Source organism: Sinocyclocheilus anshuiensis, unplaced genomic scaffold (assembly GCF_001515605.1).
Source record: "Sinocyclocheilus anshuiensis isolate Anshui unplaced genomic scaffold, SAMN03320099.WGS_v1.1 scaffold2202, whole genome shotgun sequence".
NCBI lineage: Eukaryota > Metazoa > Chordata > Actinopteri > Cypriniformes > Cyprinidae > Sinocyclocheilus > Sinocyclocheilus anshuiensis.
In genome coordinates, this window is record NW_015558664.1 from 98,467 (window position 1) to 118,504 (window position 20,038).

At 35.2% G+C, this 20,038-nt stretch overlaps 2 protein-coding genes across 3 annotated transcripts in view; one reads left to right on the plus strand and one right to left on the minus strand.

The window, feature by feature from the left end:
* Positions 1 to 8,262, minus strand: part of LOC107681203 (protein MRVI1-like) — a 55,963-nt gene extending 47,701 nt beyond the window's left edge. Inside the window, exons 1-7 of the mRNA XM_016477421.1 lie at positions 8,208 to 8,262; positions 8,059 to 8,114; positions 7,858 to 7,951; positions 6,364 to 6,507; positions 5,220 to 5,314; positions 4,593 to 5,136; positions 3,546 to 3,675 (exon numbers count right to left, since the gene is read on the minus strand). Of these exons, the coding sequence (XP_016332907.1) occupies positions 3,546 to 3,675; positions 4,593 to 5,136; positions 5,220 to 5,314; positions 6,364 to 6,507; positions 7,858 to 7,951; positions 8,059 to 8,114; positions 8,208 to 8,216 (1,072 nt within the window). The 5' untranslated portion in view covers positions 8,217 to 8,262. The remainder of the gene's footprint in view (positions 1 to 3,545; positions 3,676 to 4,592; positions 5,137 to 5,219; positions 5,315 to 6,363; positions 6,508 to 7,857; positions 7,952 to 8,058; positions 8,115 to 8,207) is intronic.
* Positions 8,263 to 15,128: 6,866 nt separating this feature from the next.
* Positions 15,129 to 20,038, plus strand: part of LOC107681202 (RNA polymerase-associated protein CTR9 homolog) — a 19,704-nt gene continuing 14,794 nt past the window's right edge. For both annotated transcript variants that reach the window (XM_016477420.1, XM_016477419.1), the window contains exons 1-7: positions 15,129 to 15,288; positions 15,989 to 16,087; positions 16,164 to 16,403; positions 16,506 to 16,623; positions 17,597 to 17,686; positions 19,410 to 19,666; positions 19,744 to 19,851. In XM_016477420.1, the coding sequence (XP_016332906.1) occupies positions 15,244 to 15,288; positions 15,989 to 16,087; positions 16,164 to 16,403; positions 16,506 to 16,623; positions 17,597 to 17,686; positions 19,410 to 19,666; positions 19,744 to 19,851 (957 nt within the window). In that variant the 5' untranslated portion in view covers positions 15,129 to 15,243. The remainder of the gene's footprint in view (positions 15,289 to 15,988; positions 16,088 to 16,163; positions 16,404 to 16,505; positions 16,624 to 17,596; positions 17,687 to 19,409; positions 19,667 to 19,743; positions 19,852 to 20,038) is intronic.

The following is a 20,038-nucleotide window of genomic DNA, read 5'->3' on the forward strand; positions in this document are numbered from 1 at the left end:
TTTATATCTCGCAATTCTGACTTTCTTTTTTTCTCACAATTGCGAGTTTATATCACGCAATTCTGACTTTATAACTCACAAATGCGTGTTATAAAGTCGAGATATGAACTCGCAATTCGGAGAAAAAAAGTCAGAATTGTATGATAAAAAGTCGCAATTACCTTGTTTTATTTTTTATTTAGTGGCAGAAACGGGCTTCCATAATTTTCAGTAAGGATGCATTTATCATAGAAAAAAAATATTTCAAATGCTGCTCTTTTGAACTTTATAAAAAAAAATCCAGAAAACATTTATCACGGTTTTCATAAAAAATATTATGCAGCACAACTGTTTTCAACATTATTTAATAAGAAGAATAATAAGAAGAATTATTTCTTGATTAGCAAGGATCATGTGACACTGAAGACTGGAGTAATGATACTGAAAATTCAGACCTGCATCAAAAACAAATTACATTTTAAAATATATTACGATACAATCCAGTCATTTGAAGTAGTAATAAAATTTCACATTTTTAAATGTATTACTGTGATCAAATAAATGCAGCCTTGGTGCGCATAAGACTTCTTTTAAAAACATTCTTACCGACCCCAGACTTTTGAACGGTAGTTTAAGTCAGGTTTTATGCAGATTATTTCATGTAATTTTCCTCTTTTGCTGAGAGAGTATGATTAAACTTTTTTTTAAACACTATACCTGTACATAATGCACATAATGTTATCTCTATGAAACAGCTATAGACATCAGCCATAAAATACAAAGCATCCTAGAGACAGGCTGCATGGTCAGTCATATTATTGCATGTCTGTTTCACTTCACGTTGGACTACTCATTTGATAAGCAAATACAAGACTTTTTGTCATACATGAAATAAGCAGAGAGAAAAAGGTTGCAAAAACCTTTTGTGCTAGGTATACACACACACATCTGCTGTTGTTTCGTGAGCAAACAAACACAGCAATTTACGCTTTTACAAAAACAGTCTACACTTCTCACATGATTCAACGTGATTAAGACCCTATACTGCACGTGTGAACTGATAATCTCGATTTCCTTCAGCTCTGTAAACAGCACATGAGGCAGCTGCACTTGGGCCAAAGCCACAGAGCTCCCTATAGACACAGCAGGAAGAAGGTTACGCCATCAGAGAACACACACAAAAACACTGCACATAAAGACATAAAAACATACACATTATGAAGAAACACTCGTTCAGTGTTACATTAAAAAAGCAGATACCATTGCAGATACCACATGCACTTAAAATATATATTGATTGATAAAACTAATAATAAAATGAATAAATAAAGTACTTGATAAAGTGAACGGTGTCATGTTTTCCAGTGTTATTTTAAGATTATTTATATACTATAGTATTTATTTTTAAAAAAATACACGTTATTTTGAACTTACTTTTATTTTTATGTTTTCAATTTTCATTTTAATTTTAGTCTACGTTTTAGTAATTTCATGTGCTTTAGTCATTTTTATTAGTTTTTTTATATTTCTATGTAACTTTAATTTATATGTATCTTAGTGTTGGTTTTATTACTTCAGCTGAAACTTATTTTATTTCAATTAGTTGCCAAGGCAAGTTTATATTGTGTAATATGTAATATTTCTATTTTTTTCAATTAATGAAAATAATGGATAGGTACATTGCATTATCATCATTAAAGCTGCAATTCTGTTTGGTGCCACTAAAATTGAACACCTTGCCTTTAAAAGTGATTTCAATAATAATGGAGCTGATTTGTTCGCTATACATTTATTCAGGTGATTTTTGCTAGGTTTATTATTTGAAGAAATGTCAGTCAATGTTCATCATGAATCGAATTATCTGTGATATTGCTTTTACACAACAGTTCAATAAACAAACTTCCCTCAAAAACAGTTACTTGTTCATTCCCGAATGAATTAGTTGGTTTAAAAGGATCGTTTGAATGATTCAATGACTCACTCATAACAGATGTCACCACAGGCATAACGATGTGAGCTACAGAAAGAGTCCTACTAAAAAACATCTTACTAAATAGCCTGAATTTGGAAAAGAATACTACTTATATTAATATATTACAGAAAAAAATAAGCAGTATTGGGCAAGTTACTTCCAAAATGTAATACATTATATATTACTAGTTACTGTCTTTTGAAAGTAATTAGTTACATTACAATATTACTGTCTCTGAATTGTAATGCATTACACTACTTTTGAGTTACTTTTGAGTTACTTTCACCAAAATATCCACATTAGTATTATAAAATGCCAAAATGTAGTTTATTGCTGCTCATTCTACATCCAGTGGTTAATCCATTAAATGTGTCCATATTTGCAATGTATTTGAAAGCTAAACTATTATTTATTATGTAAACCAGGCTTACTTGCGCTTAAAAAACATCCTCATCACATGAGCAAATGTGTGTTTGGCCCGGGCTCAGGCTGAACGGCACGGATTGTACTACGCGCAGTACGCACTATTTAAATTAACCAGTGTATCTATACGTTTGGTTGACTATTTTATTCTGATAATGAACAGGCTGCAACGTTTGCAATGCTAGGCCGTGTGTGCATGAGGCGCCGGCGCGATCGAACAGCGGAAACAAACAACAAAAAAATACTCCGTAATTTTTGGTCATACAGATCATTCGAAACTGCAATGTGTTTACTTTTATTTCTGTCATCTCGGTTTCCTTTCCGTGGACTTTCGTAGAGCGCCGCGCCACACAAATAGCCTATGAACCAAAGCAGCATATCTTTTGTCTTTTCCTTTCGTTTTGTTAATCTGTTAATTAGGCTATTTGAGTCAAATATTTCGCATAATCATTCATTTTATATATACATTAGGATTTAATAAAAACAGATTTTATTTTTAGTTAAACTTAATTTTTGCTGCTTGTCTGCGCTCGTCCGCCGCCTTTTTCTCTTCTCCGACCCCCGTAGTGTTAGCGGCACCAGTCCAGGTGTTTCCAGGTTTTACTCGTGCTATTTCTCCATGTTGAGAGTTTGGTGTGGCACATATTGCACCTGACTATGCATTCTTATCCTTTTTCTCCGATGAACTGAAAATAACAGGAGTGTGTCCATCTCACAAATGTAGAATCTGTCTCTGCAGTCATCTCAACCATTTAATTCCAGCAACAGGAAATAGACAAACTATTTTACCCTCTGAATTGTTTCTCTGGTGCTGTTTTGTGGTGTTAGTAAATTCACCACTTAATTTTGAGTTAAAATATGCTGTTGCAACTTGCGTTACTGAGATTGTAACGAGTAATAATATTACCCAAAATTTTATTAGTAATGCGTTATATTACTGCGTTACAGCAAAAAGTAATATACTACTGTAATATTATTACTTTTGTAATGCGTTACTCCCAACACTGAAAATAAGTGTAATAAGCTAGTATGCAATTCTGATTTGCAGCCACTGAACACAAACAAGAATTCAAGGACTGTTACATAAAACGTTACTAAAAGTTGCCATCATACAAATGAACAGCTTCAGAGTCGTCTGAAATGTTTTAGTAACTTTCGAGGTAAATAATACCGTTTTCAGATGAAAGTGGAGTGAGGACGCTCTCCTGAGCGACAGGTTCAGGTGTGGAAAAGGACGTAACGGCGGCTGAGCTACGATCCACCAGGAGCCCGGTGGCCTCGGACTGAGACATACAGAACGACTAGAACAATACAAACAACATGTTAGATCAATTATAACATGATGTAATCAGCTTATATACTTTATATACTGTACGTACATACTCGTAGTCAAACGTTTGGAATAAATACGATTTTCTTAATGTTTTATACTCACCAAGGCTGCATTTATTTGATCAAAAATACAGTGAAAACATAATACTGCGAAATATAGGACAGTTTACAACAACTGTTTTCTATTTAGAAAGATTATAAACCGTAATTTATTCCTGTAATGTAAAACTGAAATTTTAACAGCCACTACTCCTGATACATTATTTTTCAGGATTCTTTGATGAAAACAAAGTTCAAATGAAGAGCATTTATTTAAAAAATATAAATCTTTTGTAAGATAATGAATGCATTTACTGTCACTTTTTTTTTTTTTTTGATGCTTAATATTTTTGTGGAAACCATGATACACTACTATTAAAAAATGTGGGGTAAGCAGATCAAGAAAAATACTTTTATTCAGAAAGGATGAATTAAAAAGTGAAGACATTCATAATGAAAGATTACTATTTAAAAAAAAATGCTGTTAATTGGACTTTCTTCTCAAAGAATGTAAGGAAGACAAAATGTATCACAGTTTAATCTTAGGTAGCAAAAACTTTGTTGTTTTCAACATTAATTAATAAGAAGAACAATTATCAATAATGGAGCACCAATAAACTGAGCACCAAATCAGCATATTAGAATTATTTCTGAAGGATCATGTGAGTAAGGCCTGCCGAAAATTCAACTTTGCCATCACAGGAATAAGTAACATTTGAACTGTTTTTTCTGTATTATATATATATATATTATAGGTGTATAAGAGACTTTAAAATGATAATTAAAACATTACCACATCATAACTTTTCCATGCATGTGGTGCAAGTCATTCTATGCCGGTCCATACCTGTGTGTTAGCAGAGATGGTGGCCTCCAGGGCACTGAGTTGACTCTCAATAGCTTCAGCTCTGCTCAGTGCTTTCTCCACCCTCATGCCGATGGCCTCTATCCTCTCCTCGCTGCCCATGAGCACCTGAGCTGCCCGCAAGGCCTGTGAAACCACGTCCTCCACTTTCCTCAGAGACTCCAGCAGCTCTTCTGCAGCCAAACGCTCTGCTGATGAATCAGTGACCACAGCCACATCCCTAAACTGAATCTGAGCGTCGTCGTCACAGGTGCTCGTTCCCTGGTCTTTGAGAAGCACCTTCATGCCGCGCTTAGTCTCTTCCAGCTGGGCTGGAATGTGATTGACTTCCAGGCTTTGGATCTGCTTCTGAATGTCCATCACAGTTTCTTGTGGAACTTGGGCAGCCTGGTTTTTCTTGCCCTCTTTAGTCTGGCCTCTCCACCCGGTGATGGCGGCCGCTACGTGGGCTTCCTGCGTCTGATGCTTGGCCTTGTGCTGTCCTTGCGCTGCCAGCGGGGTTTCAAGAAGCTCCAGCTCTTTCAGACTAGAAAGCAAATGGACAACATGCATCATGCAATGCAAAGCAAAGTTATAAGATGGCAGAAGATATCAGAAGTGATTCCTTACAGTGTGACCAGCTGATGCCTAGAACTTCCATGTTGTTGTTGCTTCTGCAGATAGAGTCTCTGTAACTTCTCACTTGCACTGTTGCCAACTTTGTCCTGAAGAGCACATAATACAAAACACGAAAGTACTGCAGGTTTGGAATGACACGACGGTAAAATTCAATGCTTCAAATCAAATTTTCATTTTTGTGTTGACTACAGTCTTATATTAGCACCGAGATAGTATTATAGTTTTTTCATTAACATTTTGAATTGGTTATTTTTTATATTTAGTGTTTCATTTTCATTTTAGTTAAAGTTTTAGTAATTTAGTTTTAGTTGTGCTTTGTCGTTTATTATTAATATTTATAATTTTTATTAATTTTATTTTAATTATTTTAGTACATCAAGTTAAACTAAACAATGCCAATGTTTCCTGAGAAACTGGCTGAAATAAAAAAGTTTTTCTTTTTTGTTTATTTTATTTTATTTCATTTCATTTAACATTTCTTTAAAGTAATGAAAATGATTTTTATGGTCTTAGTTTGAGTTAACTTTAATAAGCCTGGCTGACTATGACTTTAAGTCTGATTCTGCAGATCAGGTTTTCAATTTTACAAAAATGAACTATTTGATAAAAAAAATTAATTCATAATAACAACAACAACAATTATGAAGATAATAATAATAATTCTCTGCCTCCTGGATTTTGTGTTCATTTATTAAATGGATATGCACTTTTTAAATATTTGAGTGAATGCGATCACTGATAATACTATTAAAATAAAATGCAAAAATATAACAAAAACAGACAAAGGCAATTGTAAAAATTACAATTCTAAACACACATTTAAAATGTTAAGTTATATCAATTACATATTGTACCAATATTGAACTGTCACTTACACTAATAATAAATACATCATGATTATTAATGGGTTTTTACAGTAAAACAACACAAAAATGCTGCAAATATCACTGCAATTTTCAAAAATGCTGCAGCGGTCATTTCTGTGAGGACTGAATGCTACTACTAGTACTACTACTACTTCTACTAATAATAATATTATTAAACTGTAAAATAACGTTCATTCACTGTTACTATTTTAGTAACTTCTGACAAAGCCCCCAGTATATCATGTGGATGTTGTGTGAATGTTGCTCACAGTCTCTGAGAGCTGTGCGTGGAGTATATGGGAAATCTCTACAGGTTTGATCTTCTGGAGGCTTTGGATGTTTCCTCTCTGAGGGACGCTGGGTAAAATCTGGCTCAGTGAACCACTAATCAACTCCACAGCCACATTCTGGGACTGAAAGAAAAGAGGAAGACATAAAGTTACACTTTACTTGAAGGGCTGTGCATAAGACTGACATGACACCTTCATAATCATGACATGACACATGTCATGAATATGAAGGTTTTTTATGCATGTTAATGTACAGCCATTACATTTATTTCGCTTCGACGTGTAAATTGTTTAACTCTCTCTGATGCACTGATGATCTTTAATTGACGGTGCGATTCTGCGTCTAAAAACCACCACGCGCGATTGTTTGACCGTACATTGCAGACAATGCAATGGGATTAACAGCGATTATGAGAAAGATATTGTTTTTAAACAACAGTTCAATACACAATTAATCAAGTAACTTACATTTTAAAGATATAATGCCAATTTCTGCGTCTATTTCTGGGCTGCCAACGAAAACTTTGAAACACAGCTAAAACAGAATCAATACAATACTGATGCTTCGGTTCAGAAGGAATCGGTGATGGTTTTGAACCGAATGATTCAATGATTCACTCAAAAAGACAGTCACTGACGCCACCTACTGGCGGAAACAAAAAATATTTAATTTTGTGTAATATGTTGATAGTAGACGAGTTTTATTTAAACGAATGTAGATTTGTTAAAGTTTCTCTAGGTTTTGAGGTATTTAAAAATCATTAATTCTTTTTATTTCAATCCTTAAAACAACAAAAAACAAACGTGCCTTAAAACTTTCTAAATTACTGGCAACATACATGGATTAATCCCCTGAAATGTGATTTGTTTTTGTTTTTTTTTTGTTTAATTTATTTACTTTTATTTAATTTTTATTATTTTATTATGTATTATTGTTTTTATGATATGCTGCTTGGATTTATTGTTGATGTGTTTAACAGTGGAAAGGTGACAATGTCTGTTTGTTATTTGAAAGGTTTAATAAAGTGGTAAAAAAAAAAAATCCACTGGCGTAAACATTTAATTTGCAGAAAGGCTTCTTTCCCACATCGTGGGCAATGTTAGCTGTTAGATTGTGCATCAGTGTCAGAAATTAATGGGGACCTCGGGCAAAAAAATGCCACCAAAATTAACAAAAATGTCTCCCCAAAAGTAACTTTTAGGCTTGATCTAGTGCAATAAGCAATGATAATGATTTTGTGATGATATTGCAGCTTTCCCCTCTAATGAGTTTCTGTTTTGTTTTATTATACCATGATGCAGCTTATTTAATGGCAAACATGTTGGCTGTTGATTCATTATTGTTATCCAAGTTATATTTAATTTCCAAAAACACTGAACTTTTACAAAGATACATTTGGCCATTAACTTTGAAATAATTCATGCATCAGAGAGATTATTCACTGTAGCAGTAAATGTGAAATGGACTGTTACCGGTTGAGCTTCCTGAATCTCATGATGCAGAGACTGATGGTTTGTCACACCTGTCCTCTGTGGAATGTGAGAACTGATGTGGCATTTATTTAACCTGCCAAAAATGAGTACATTTAGAGTCTAAATAATGATACATTTTGCTGCTTTTCATAAGTACCAACTGATTTTCCCTGCTAATGAAACAACATCGGTGGTGTTTACCTGAAGAGTGCTTGCTTTGAGTGCTCTTGTAGCCTCATCAATTCTGACTGCAGGCCCTTCAGATGCATTAGCAGACAACAGAACACCATTACTGAACAGCCAAACCATGCTTTCACACGGTCACGAGCATATTCTCAACAACGGAATACCTCAATCATTTTGTGACTTTCAAAGTGAGTGTCCTTAAGCTTGTCCAGCAGGATGCTTTTCTATGTGGAATAAATAACAAGTGCCATAAAGAAAGACAAAATGTACTCGACACAGTAAAAAAGGATCACCGCAGAATTTAATATCACCTTTATAAGGTCCCGGTCTTTCACAGCCAGCACCATATGAGATTCTTCTAATTCTCCCTGTGAGCATGATCAGACAGTATTTATATACTCTAGCTCACTCTGTGGCAATATACAATGCACACTTACACATTTTCTCACCCTTATTTCAGAGTTTTCTCTCCTCAGTTTGTTTATTCGATCTTCAGCAAGGTTCCTCTCAAGGGTTAATTTTTCATTCTGTGGAAGATATTGTGATTTAGCACATAGAACTATTTCAAAATACTTATTCACAATGTATGATTCTATAAAAGTCAGTACCTTTTCTTCAGTTATTTTGATTAGGGCTTTCAAGCGTTCGCTTTCCTTTATCTAAAAGACAGATGTCAAGGCATTGGGTAAGAATAGTCTTTTATAAAACAAGTGTCACCAGTATTATGACTTCAAGAGCGTGAATGATTCATACTAAGGCACAGTTGCTGGCCTGTGCTCTTGCGGCTCTGTCCTGACTCTCCCTCAGTGCACATCTGGTTTCATCGAGTTCCTCTGAAAGGGATCGGGCTCTTACTGCAAACAGCTGGGTACTGGTGACATTTCAAAGAAAAAGAAAAACTATAAACATCCTTCTGATGTTATATTGATTAGTTATTATATCAATTATACTGAAATGTATACATGTATAATATAATAAATGTATATATAAATAAATATATATAAATGTTTACACCCCCTCAGGCCATCCCAGACGTACATGAGTTTCTTTCTTAATCAGAACAGATTTGGAGAAATTTAGCATTACGTCACTTGCTCACCTATGGATCCTCTGCAGTGAATGGGTGCCGTCAGAATGAGAGTCCAAACAGCTGATAAAAGCATCACAATAATCCACAAGTAATCCAAACAACTCCAGTCCACCAGTTAATATCTTGTGAATGGAAAAGCTGCATCTTTGTAAGACACAAATCCATCATTAAGGCCAAAATACAAATCCGTAATCCATAATAACGCTTCCTCCAGTGAAAAGGCATATCCCCTGTTGTCCTCTCACATCAAAATCCACTGTTTTGGACTGTTTTTGCTTGTAAATGGTACTTGATCTGTGCATATTTCTCTCCCGATTCAGACCAGACGACTTTTCACTGAAGTAAACTATGGCTAGTGGACTCGTATTTTAGCCAAAAGCAATGGTTTGAAATTTTATTATCTTAATGGTGGATTCTATCTATCTATCTATCTATCTATCTGTGTTTGTTTGTTTTATTATTGCTATTATTAAAAAAAAAAGCGCAGCTTTTCACTTCACAAGGCGTTAATTATTGGTTTATTACTTGTGGATTGTTGTGATGTTTTTATCAGCTGTTTGGACTCTCATTCTGACGGCACCCATTCACTGCAGAGGATCCATTGGAGAGCGAGTGATGTAATCTTAAAGGTCCCCTGAAATGCTTAGAAACACGCAGCCAATAGCGTTTGTTTATATCACAGCTTGGGCTAGAGCCGTTCAGAGCCGTTGAGCTCCGTAAAGCCGCATTTGAGCACACCTCACACGCCTGTCATCCTTGGTCTACCCTGGCTTGGCAGACACAATCCTCACATCTCATGGAAAGAAAGTCAGATCACCAGATGGAATAATTCATGTTACCCCAAATGTCTCGCTAATGTCTCACCACTGTCTGTCCAGTCCATTACTGTATCAGAGGAGAAACCCCATGACCCCAACCTCCCTCCTGAATACACCGACCTGTCGGTGGCCTTCAGTAAAGTCAAAGCGTCTAAATTGCCACTTTAATTTTGATTTCATGGGGACTTTAAATTCCTACAAATGTGTTCAGACGAAGAAACAAACTCATCTACAACTATTCCTTTAATTTAATATATGAATATATTTAATTTAGTACTTAGTGTAGGGAACATTCCATTGATATCTGTCAAGTCATATTTTTCTGCATATATATACACACACACACACACACACAGATATATTTGTGGTAAGAGAGGTGTATATAGTGGATACCTGGCCAGTTTGGTGTGCAGCTCTGACACCTCCAGACTGAGCTGCAGGATGGTGTCCTCACACTGAGAAACGGTCCTCAGCAGGCTGCTGTTCTGCTCACTCAACCTGTGCTGGGTGTGTTTGAGCTCAGACACTAAACCTGACAGATCTCCAGACTCACTGAAACCACACAGAATCATCAGACTACTGCTGAAATCACAGATGCTCTTAAAAGACCCAGCAAAATCAAAACGAGGCTTGTAGTCCATCTATAAATGCCATAAATAAAAGACAGAAAACTGCACCTGTCAAGCCATTTCTGGGCTCTTTACAATGTAGTACGAAAACAAAGAAAATCACTTAACTGACCAATGACATTCAGCTCCATCTGTAAATGTGGCCTCATTTAAAGGAAGATGATATTCAGTCCCTATGGGAACAATGTGAGACTGCTTTAAGATGAAAGTTTAAAATGTCACATGTTATAACTTTTATTCAGCAAGGATGTATTAACTTGATCAAAAGTCACAATGACAGTTTCCACAAAAAGAAGAACAGAAATATTTATTGAGCACAAAATCATATTAAAATGATTTCTGAAGGATCATGTGACACTGACGACTGGAGTAAAGATGCTGAAAATTCAGCTTTCATCACAGGAGTAAATTACATTTTAAAATATATTCATATAGAAAACAGTTGTTTTAAATTGTAATAATATTTCACAATAATAGAGACTTCTTTCATAAACATTAAAAAATATTCTTGACCCCAAACTTTTAAGGGTGCGTAAGCTTTCACTATTATTCACTTACCAGTTATAGATAATTTTCTTAAGGTTGATCCTGTTTCCTGTTTTTTATCCTCAGAAGCCCTATACGTAAATCAATGTTTAGCACACTTTATAATGTCTCATCTTACATCACGTCATATAAATGCTTTTGTCTGTATCTCTCACCCATCTTGGCAGCACTGGGCGATCCACTCTCTCATGGTGGCGTGAAACGTATCTCTACTAACAGGTGGATCCTGGTTCTCTGGGTCCAGCATCTGTCGTAAATTGGTCAGCTTGTCCTGGCCGGAGCTTTGGAGCGTCATGGACTGAAGATACTGCACCACAGTGGAGGCCTGAACCTCTCCTGTAGGTAACAGAGACATACACTGTTCAGCTTATTGAGTCTGTACGTAAAAAAAAACAAACAAATGCAATTAAATGTCATTTTTTAATGCAATTTTTGTAATGTATTTTCAGCATCATTACTTGATTGTCTTCAGTGTCACATGATCTGAACATGAATATGCTGACTTGGTGCTCAAGAAACATTTCTTATTATTAGCACTGTTGAAAAAAGCTGGTGCTTAATATTTTTTCAATTAGTTTTTGTGGAAACGGTGATACTTTTTTTCAGGATTCTTTAACAAATGGAAAGGTCATTTATTTATATAATTATAAATAAATATATATTACGAATTAGAAACTTTGCATTTTTTTTAATCAATTTAATACATTTTTCAGGATTTATTAAAGAACAGCAAATGTGAATAAATTGGAAAAAAAAGCTAAGTAATTTGTAATATATATTTTTAATAATGTATGTACTTACAGTATATTATATGTGTGTGTGTGTGTGTGTGTGTGTGTGTGTGTAATGTTTTTACTGTCACTTTTGATCAATTTATTGCATACTGTATACTGCATCCGTACTAAATAAAAGTATTTAAATTAAATTAAAGTTTTAAAATAAAATAAAAGACCCCCAACTTTTGAACGGTAAGATGTGCATCTATAGTACTGTTTAAAGAGGAAATCGTACCTTTGCCAGTAGTGTCACATGCTTCAAACGTTACGTTCAGGAGATCTTCCTCTGAAAAGCCATCGGTATCAGCACAATCACACAGAGTCCTGTTTTCTGATGTAAAATCTAAAGCAATGTAAAGACACAGGTAAGATGACTGTAATTACAGCTGCACTCTCAGAAAATACATGTGATAGTATCCAAACACTAACAAAGCATCAGATCACCTTCACTGCTCTCAAGCAGATGGCAGGGCTCCACTGAGTATGTGCCAGAGACGATGGAAAGGCTTGGGATGCTGCATTCATTACAGCCATGATTCTGTGATATGAGCCTGAAAGAGGGAAGATGGGGCCCAAAGTCTTCCTCTAAAGAGCCCTGATGTCCAGTCGGCTTCTCTGAGGCCATAGCCACTGACAACCAGAGGAAGAAAACTCAAGAAACTGCTATTGTTGCTCCAATGACATCTGTGTCTCAATACCCTTCATTTCGTTCAGAGAAGGACTTACATTTTCCAGCACTACTGAAGTTGACCTAAAGAGATCTTCTGTTTCATGGTGTTACTGAAATATGATAATGACAACAACTGAGACATCAGTAATAACGGAATGATGTATACTATTTTTTGGCATGAAATGCAATAGAAAAAATGACATACCTTTCAGATGAATATAATCCTTTTAGAACACACAAGAATGGCATTATCAAAACAGCATGGGTGATCTTGACAACCAGAGGAAGAAAACTCAAGAAACTGTGATATTGTTGCTCCAATGACATCTGTGTCTCAACACCCTTCATTTCGTTCAGAGAAGGACTTACATTTTCCAGCACTACTGAAGTTGACCTAAAGAGATCTTCTGTTTCATGGTGTTACTGAAATATGATAATGACAACAACTGAGACATCAGTAATAACGGAATGATGTATACTATTTTTTGGCATGAAATGCAATAGAAAAAATGACATACCTTTCAGATGAATATAATCCTTTTAGAACACACAAGAATGGCATTATCAAAACAGCATGGGTGATCTGTTGACAATCATACATATAGTCACAGTTACACTGTTGTGTATGTGCAACACCCTTGTTGCCTGTAGATCTCAATGCTTCTAAAAGCAACAGCTGATCTTTAGACAGCCTTTGCCTCTTTTTTTCATCATAGACGCACACTACATCAAAACCAGATGACTTGGCTACCTCCTCCAAACGCCCTCCATTCACTGCCTGTGTGCTTCTAGCAGGACAGAACAATGCTGTAATGGACCATTTTAATTAACCTTCGGCAGCTTTCCATATCAAATGTTTCAAGGCCAGCACTCGTCACTATTAGCACCACCCACTAATGGTCCTTGTCCATTTCACCAAACATATCCAACCTTCAGAGTATTTCTCTTAGTCAGCCTTTTATGTTGAAAATGTATTATTATTATTATTATTCCATAAAATGTTATATCATATTATGATTTTAGATATAATTAAGCTATTGTCATATCATTGTCTATTTATAATTACTATTATTAATCTACACAGTATAATAAGTTATACTACTTTCATTGTTCCTTTATTATATTAATATTAATTTTACTTACCTATTTCATATTGTATTACAATTCTAGATACAATTATACAATTATAATGTTATTGTATATTTGTTATTGTTATTATTATCTATCTGTATAATATTATAAATTTAGATACAAATATAATATCATATCAAATATGTTTTACTAATACTATTATTTATCTTTAAAATATATTAGAATTGTACATATATTAAATGATATAATATCAATGTATTATTATTATTATTAATCATCATTTTATATTGTACTATGATCATATAATTGTATATTTGTCATCAACAATAGTATAAATATGTAATTATAAATTGTAAGTATATTTACTATTATTATTATTATTATTTTTATTATTTATACAATATGATAGTAGTAGTTGTAATGAGAATAGTAATAATTATATCTAAAACTAGATAAAAAAGTTTGTCAAGACAAACTTTAAGTTGGCTTGAGAAAGCCGAACCAGAAAGTTTGAAAAGATTAAAAAGTTTAAGAAGTTTAAAAAGTTTTAACTTTGATGGTTTTCAGTCTGAAAAAGCTTAAAGTTTGAATGTTTTGAAGGCAATACAGTCTATCAGAGATAGATAGATATATAGATAAATAGATAGATAGATAGATAGATAGATAGAAATTCAGCTGCTAGAATACTCATGTGGTTGCTAAGGTGTTGCTATGCGGTTGCTAGGGTACCCAGAATGGTTGCTAGGGTGTTGCTATGCGGTTGCTAGGGTATCCGGGGTGGTTGCTAGGTTGTTGCAATGCGGTTGCTAGGATACCCAGGATGGTTGCTAGGGTGCCCGGGGCGGTTGCTAAGGTGTTGATATGCGGTTGCTAGGGTACCCGGGGTGGTTGCTAGGGTGTTGCTATGCGGTTGCTAAGATACTCGGGGTGTTGCTATGCAGTTGCTAGGGTATCCGGGGTGGTTGCTAGGGTTTTGCTATGCGGTTGCTAGGGTATTCGGGGTGGTTGCTAAGGTTTTGCTATGCGGTTGCTAGGGTACCCGGGATGGTTGCTAGGGTGTTGCTATGCGGTTGCTAGGGTACCCGGGGCGGTTGCTAGGTTGGTTTGGATAGTTGCTAGAGTGTTGCTATGAAGATAGATAGATAGATAGATAGATAGATAGATAGATATTATTATTATTATAAATTAATTAATATTAAAATATAATATTATATTATAAATTGAAAGGCAAATGTACTTTGTCGTATACGTATCACATATGTGTTGTTGTTTTTGTTGTTACTATTATTAATTTGTCACTCTATATCTAAATATACTTCTATGAATATTTGTATTTTTAATCATTTGTCGCGTCTCATGATCATTTAGTGGCGACAGAAAGGTTGAAACAAAAAGTCCATAATGGATGCATTTTCGAGGACTTTTAATTTGAAGCGCTTGACCGCTAACCCGGAAGTGTGGTGAATTTTGTTGTTCAGGTTCAGTTGGTGAGTGTGTGGGGCTGCCGCTGCTGATCATCACCACTGGATACGAACAAGTACAAACCAAAAACTGTGATATTGGGTATTGAGTCGCAACCATGTCTCGGGGATCCATTGAAATCCCTCTGCGGGACACAGACGAGGTTTGGACGTGTTTATTTATCTCTATGCGGTGCTGAATAGAATTTGATTACAGATCTGTGAATAGCTATCATCTGCTAACATGCTATCATTCACGCGCTTTTGATAAGTTTATATAAAATTAATAAACTAACAAAGTCGGTTGTCAGAAATAACCCCGTGAGCCTTAGGCTACTCAGTCATAAATCATACAGCGAAAAACTCTTAAGTATTTCCCAATGAAGTTCATGTCTAAATTATATTTATTTGTGAAATAGCCAAGCAAATTGTACAAACTAGAGTATAACCAAACAGAAAAGAAAAACAAAATACAGCAAAGTTTTACATATTAATCAGTGCCATTGATTATATTGCGTACGTTTACATTTAGACATTTTTCACTCAGTTTGACTTTATGAATATTACAACGCGGAATTATAATCACAAGCACTTACCATATTAACAACAATTCTAGCATCTTGTATTTAAATTTAAAGCAATGAACTAAATAATTTTCTCCAAATACGGTGTACCTTATGATATTCCCAAAATAAATGACTACAAAAAAAACTTTCATATTAACTGAATCTATATTATTATATGATATTTGTTGTAGTTATTAGAGCTCTACTGTCAGTTTTAGCCAAATCCACTGGACTTGTGGATTTTGATCTTATTTGAATGTTCTGGTTAATGATCATTAGTTTGTTGTTTCTTTCTCAGGTTATTGAGCTTGACTTTGACCAGCTTCCAGAAGGAGATGAAGTCATCAGTATCCTCAAACAGGAACACACACAGCTGCACATATGGATTGCACTCGCTGTAAGTGACAAGCTCGTTTACGGTGACATTTTTAGGATTTCTGGTGTGCAGGAATCTCACGACTATTTCTTTTCAGTTGGAGTACTACAAGCAAGGCAAGACAGAGGATTTTGTCAAGTTGCTGGAGGCGGCGCGCATTGATGGAAACCTCGATTACAGAGACCACGAGAAGGACCAGATGACGTGTTTGGACACACTGGCAGCTTATTATGTCCAGCAGGCTCGAAAGGAGAAGAACAAGGATGCAAAGAAGGACCTCATCAACCAGTCCACTCTTCTGTACACCACGGCAGACAAGATCATCATGTATGATCAGGTAAATAAAGGTTACAGTTTTCATAGTGATCTCTGTTATCGTTTAGTTTTTTTGTTTGTTGTTGTTGGGTCTTCAGCCTTATGATATTTCTCATTTCCGCAGAACCATCTGCTGGGAAGAGCTTGCTTTTGTCTTCTGGAAGGAGATAAGATGGATCAGGCAGACGCTCAGTTTCAGTTTGTGCTTAACCAGTCAACAAACAACATTCCTGCACTCCTGGGTAAGTGTGGCACATGATCATTATATACTTAGAAGTCTGATTTAAAATCAACTTGAAATCACAATTCACTCTATTTTTCCCTAACACAGCAGAGTTTGTGTGGGTCTTGAAAAGTCTTAAAGGGTCTTAATTCACAAATTAAGGCCTAAAAAGGTCCTAAATTGGAGCAAAAAGTCTTATATTTGTAAAGTCATGACATTAAATGTTACCCTGGAGCACAAAACCAGTCTTAAGTCGCTGGGCCTTAGTATTTTTTTTCTCAATGCAAATATCTAAGCATCATTAAATCAAGTTGCATTTACTTGAGATGCAAATTGAACATATGAAGTTTTGTTTTCTGAGAAAATAAACCAAATTAAGCAAGTTTGTTTAAAACAGGCATAAATAACTGTCAGTGGGGATTGAAAACTTGCTTTCTCTTCCAATCAAGTTGATTTTTCTGAGCCCAGTGATAGATATTTGTTCTTGTTTTAATCATAAACTAACTTCATTTTGATAAATTTCGCATAAAAGAAGACTTCTTATTTTATGCAATTTTGCTTGAAAAGTCTTAAGTTTACATTCATAAAACCTGCAGAAACCCTTTACAGTGTTCCTTCGAATCCTCTAAAAGTCTTAAATTCAGTTAGATCAAATTTAAGGTCTTAAAAACTCTTAAATGCTATAACAGAAGACTTAGTTATCATTTGAAGAGGTCTTAAATTGCATTTTAAATTTGAGGGAGGAAAAACACAAATCGCAATATGGCCTAATTTGATCATTAAACTCCATATTATGTCATATTAGTTGATTTAATTAATTAAATGCGAGCGCTGCATGCTCCAATTCAAAACATGTCAATCTTGCACATTCTACAGGATCAGGTTTCAGAGTAGATCGCAGCCATTGATTATTGCACGTTTATGCCAAGCGTTTGCTGTTAATAGATGTTGTCTTGTTATGAATGATTATTTATGTTTCTGTCCTTCAATAGGAAAGGCGTGTATCTCCTTCAACAAAAAGGATTACAGAGGAGCTTTAGCTTACTACAAAAAAGCACTTCGCACTAACCCTGGCTGTCCAGGTGAGTCTGCCAGATGTGTTAAACATACTATTGCCTTTTCCTTAAAACCTGACCACTTCCTAGATAGTTACAGTAGATCGATTTATTCTAATCAAATCTTGACAAAATATACATGAAATACTTCAATACTATACAGTATATTATAATATATATTTAGGGCCCTATAAAATGTTGTATTTCATAAAATTCTGTCCTGTTTGAATTTTTCTGTATTATGTTTTAATGGCTTAAACAAATCTGAATAATCAAAATGCATGTTAAATCAATAGAATTCATAAAACTTTAACATTTGTATAATTTATTTAAATTTTGGTCACACTTCATTTCAATAGTTAGGGTTAGCTGCATTTCATCTAACTCGTTAGAGTATTAGCAGACTATTAGGTTAGGGTTAGTAGAATAAGTTGAGATATACTTGCAAATTTTCTTATATTCAGGAGAATGTCTAAATGTGACTATCAAAATAAAGTGTTACTAAGTGCTTTATTTATTTATTTTTCCCCAGAATTTCTGTGTTGTTTTTATGGATTTATGATGTAATACAATTTATCATCAAACATTAACAGTTTAATATTTTCAAATGTAAACAAATCAAAATTGGGCAACTGCTGTTATTTTTTGGCACAACAGAGGTTTAGTATTCAAATAAAAAAAAAAAAATATATATATATAATGAAAAAAATATTGATAGAAATGTACTTTTTATTTTATTATTATTTCTTTGAGAAGTATATTCTACTGTACAATTGTAATATTTCTGTCAAGTTAAACCAAACTTTAATTTTGACGGGTTGGCCTAAAGACCCTTTAGTGTCTGTGTGTACATTATATGACTATAGTTTTATCCAATGAAATGCTTGTGAAGTGATTCTCAGAGCATCTCTGAAGATGAAGTTTATTTGTTTATGTCCTCATATAGTGAGATGGCATACGCTGAAAAGAAAAACCCATTAGTGTCACGCATACATGAGTATATTTCATTTTGATTACCTCAACAGGTATATTCGTTTTGATATATTCGTCCAAAATTGGCTACATTCTGTGAAATTCCGCATTATGCTGTACATTCCATTTTCATACTGGATTCCGCTGGATTCTGTCTCCATTTTTTGCATCACAAAATCATAGGGCCCTGTGCTTCAAACTGCTGGTTAGCAGTGACTGGTCAAGACCGGGTGTGCCTCACATGTCCTGAAAAGTGAAGCTGCAGGCTCTTTGATCGCCCCCTGGTGGCTGGCTGCAGTACAGGTCATAAACCCTGCCCTCTCCATGTAAACGAATGGGACTTGTCAAAATTAAAAAATAAATTACACTTCCAATACAATTTTCCAAAAGATGGTTTTGGTCATTTAAGGTAGTTGTTATCACGCTGATATATGTTCAATTGTTCGTTTTTGTGATAAGTTTGATTTTAGCTAGTAATTTGATGCTATAAAAACGGGGCGTGTCGTTATGGTTGATTGGGTCTGCGGGAGTTTGGACGGGAGTTTGATATCGCGGCTCCACCTCACGACAGACACAGACTCTGGCTCCAAACAAATCTCTACAGCGCAGACTCGGGCTCCAAATGACGTCATTTACTCAAGATGGCAGCGGCCATACTGAGATGCTTTGGCTTCACTTTTATATAGTGGAAGGAAGAGGAGATGCGTCGTCCATCTTTTTTTTCAGTCTATGGTCAAGACTCACAGAGCTCATTTCTGTGTAAATTGTCTTATTGCAGCCGAGGTGAGACTAGGCATGGGCCATTGCTTTGTCAAGCTCAACAAACTGGAGAAAGCTCGCTTGGCGTTTGGCAGAGCCCTGGAGCTCAACTCCAAATGTGTGGGAGCTTTGGTGGGTTTGGCTGTGCTGGAGCTCAACAGCAAAGAGGCCGACTCCATCAAGAATGGTGTGCAGCTGCTTTCCAGAGCCTACACCATTGACCCCAGCAACCCCATGGTGCTCAATCATCTCGCCAATCATTTCTTCTTCAAAAAGGTAAAGCTAGATCTCTCGTGTGATCTACAGTTTCGAAGTGGAGATCTTGTACTTTAAACGTGCTTTGTGTCTTTCAGGACTACAGCAAAGTGCAGCATCTGGCTCTTCATGCTTTTCACAACACAGAGGTGGAGGCTATGCAAGCGGAGAGCTGCTATCAGTTAGCTCGTTCCTTCCACGTCCAGGTACGAAAGAGACTTCTTTCATTTGAGATATTTCTCAATCAGTATATTTCATATATAACATGTAATTACATATAAGGAGTTAATTTGCAAAAACCGATAAATGCCACTTTAAAAAAAAAAAGCTGATTGCCGTGCATTATTCTCCACATATAGCGCGATCTGAACCCTAAACACGTTTTGTCAAAAA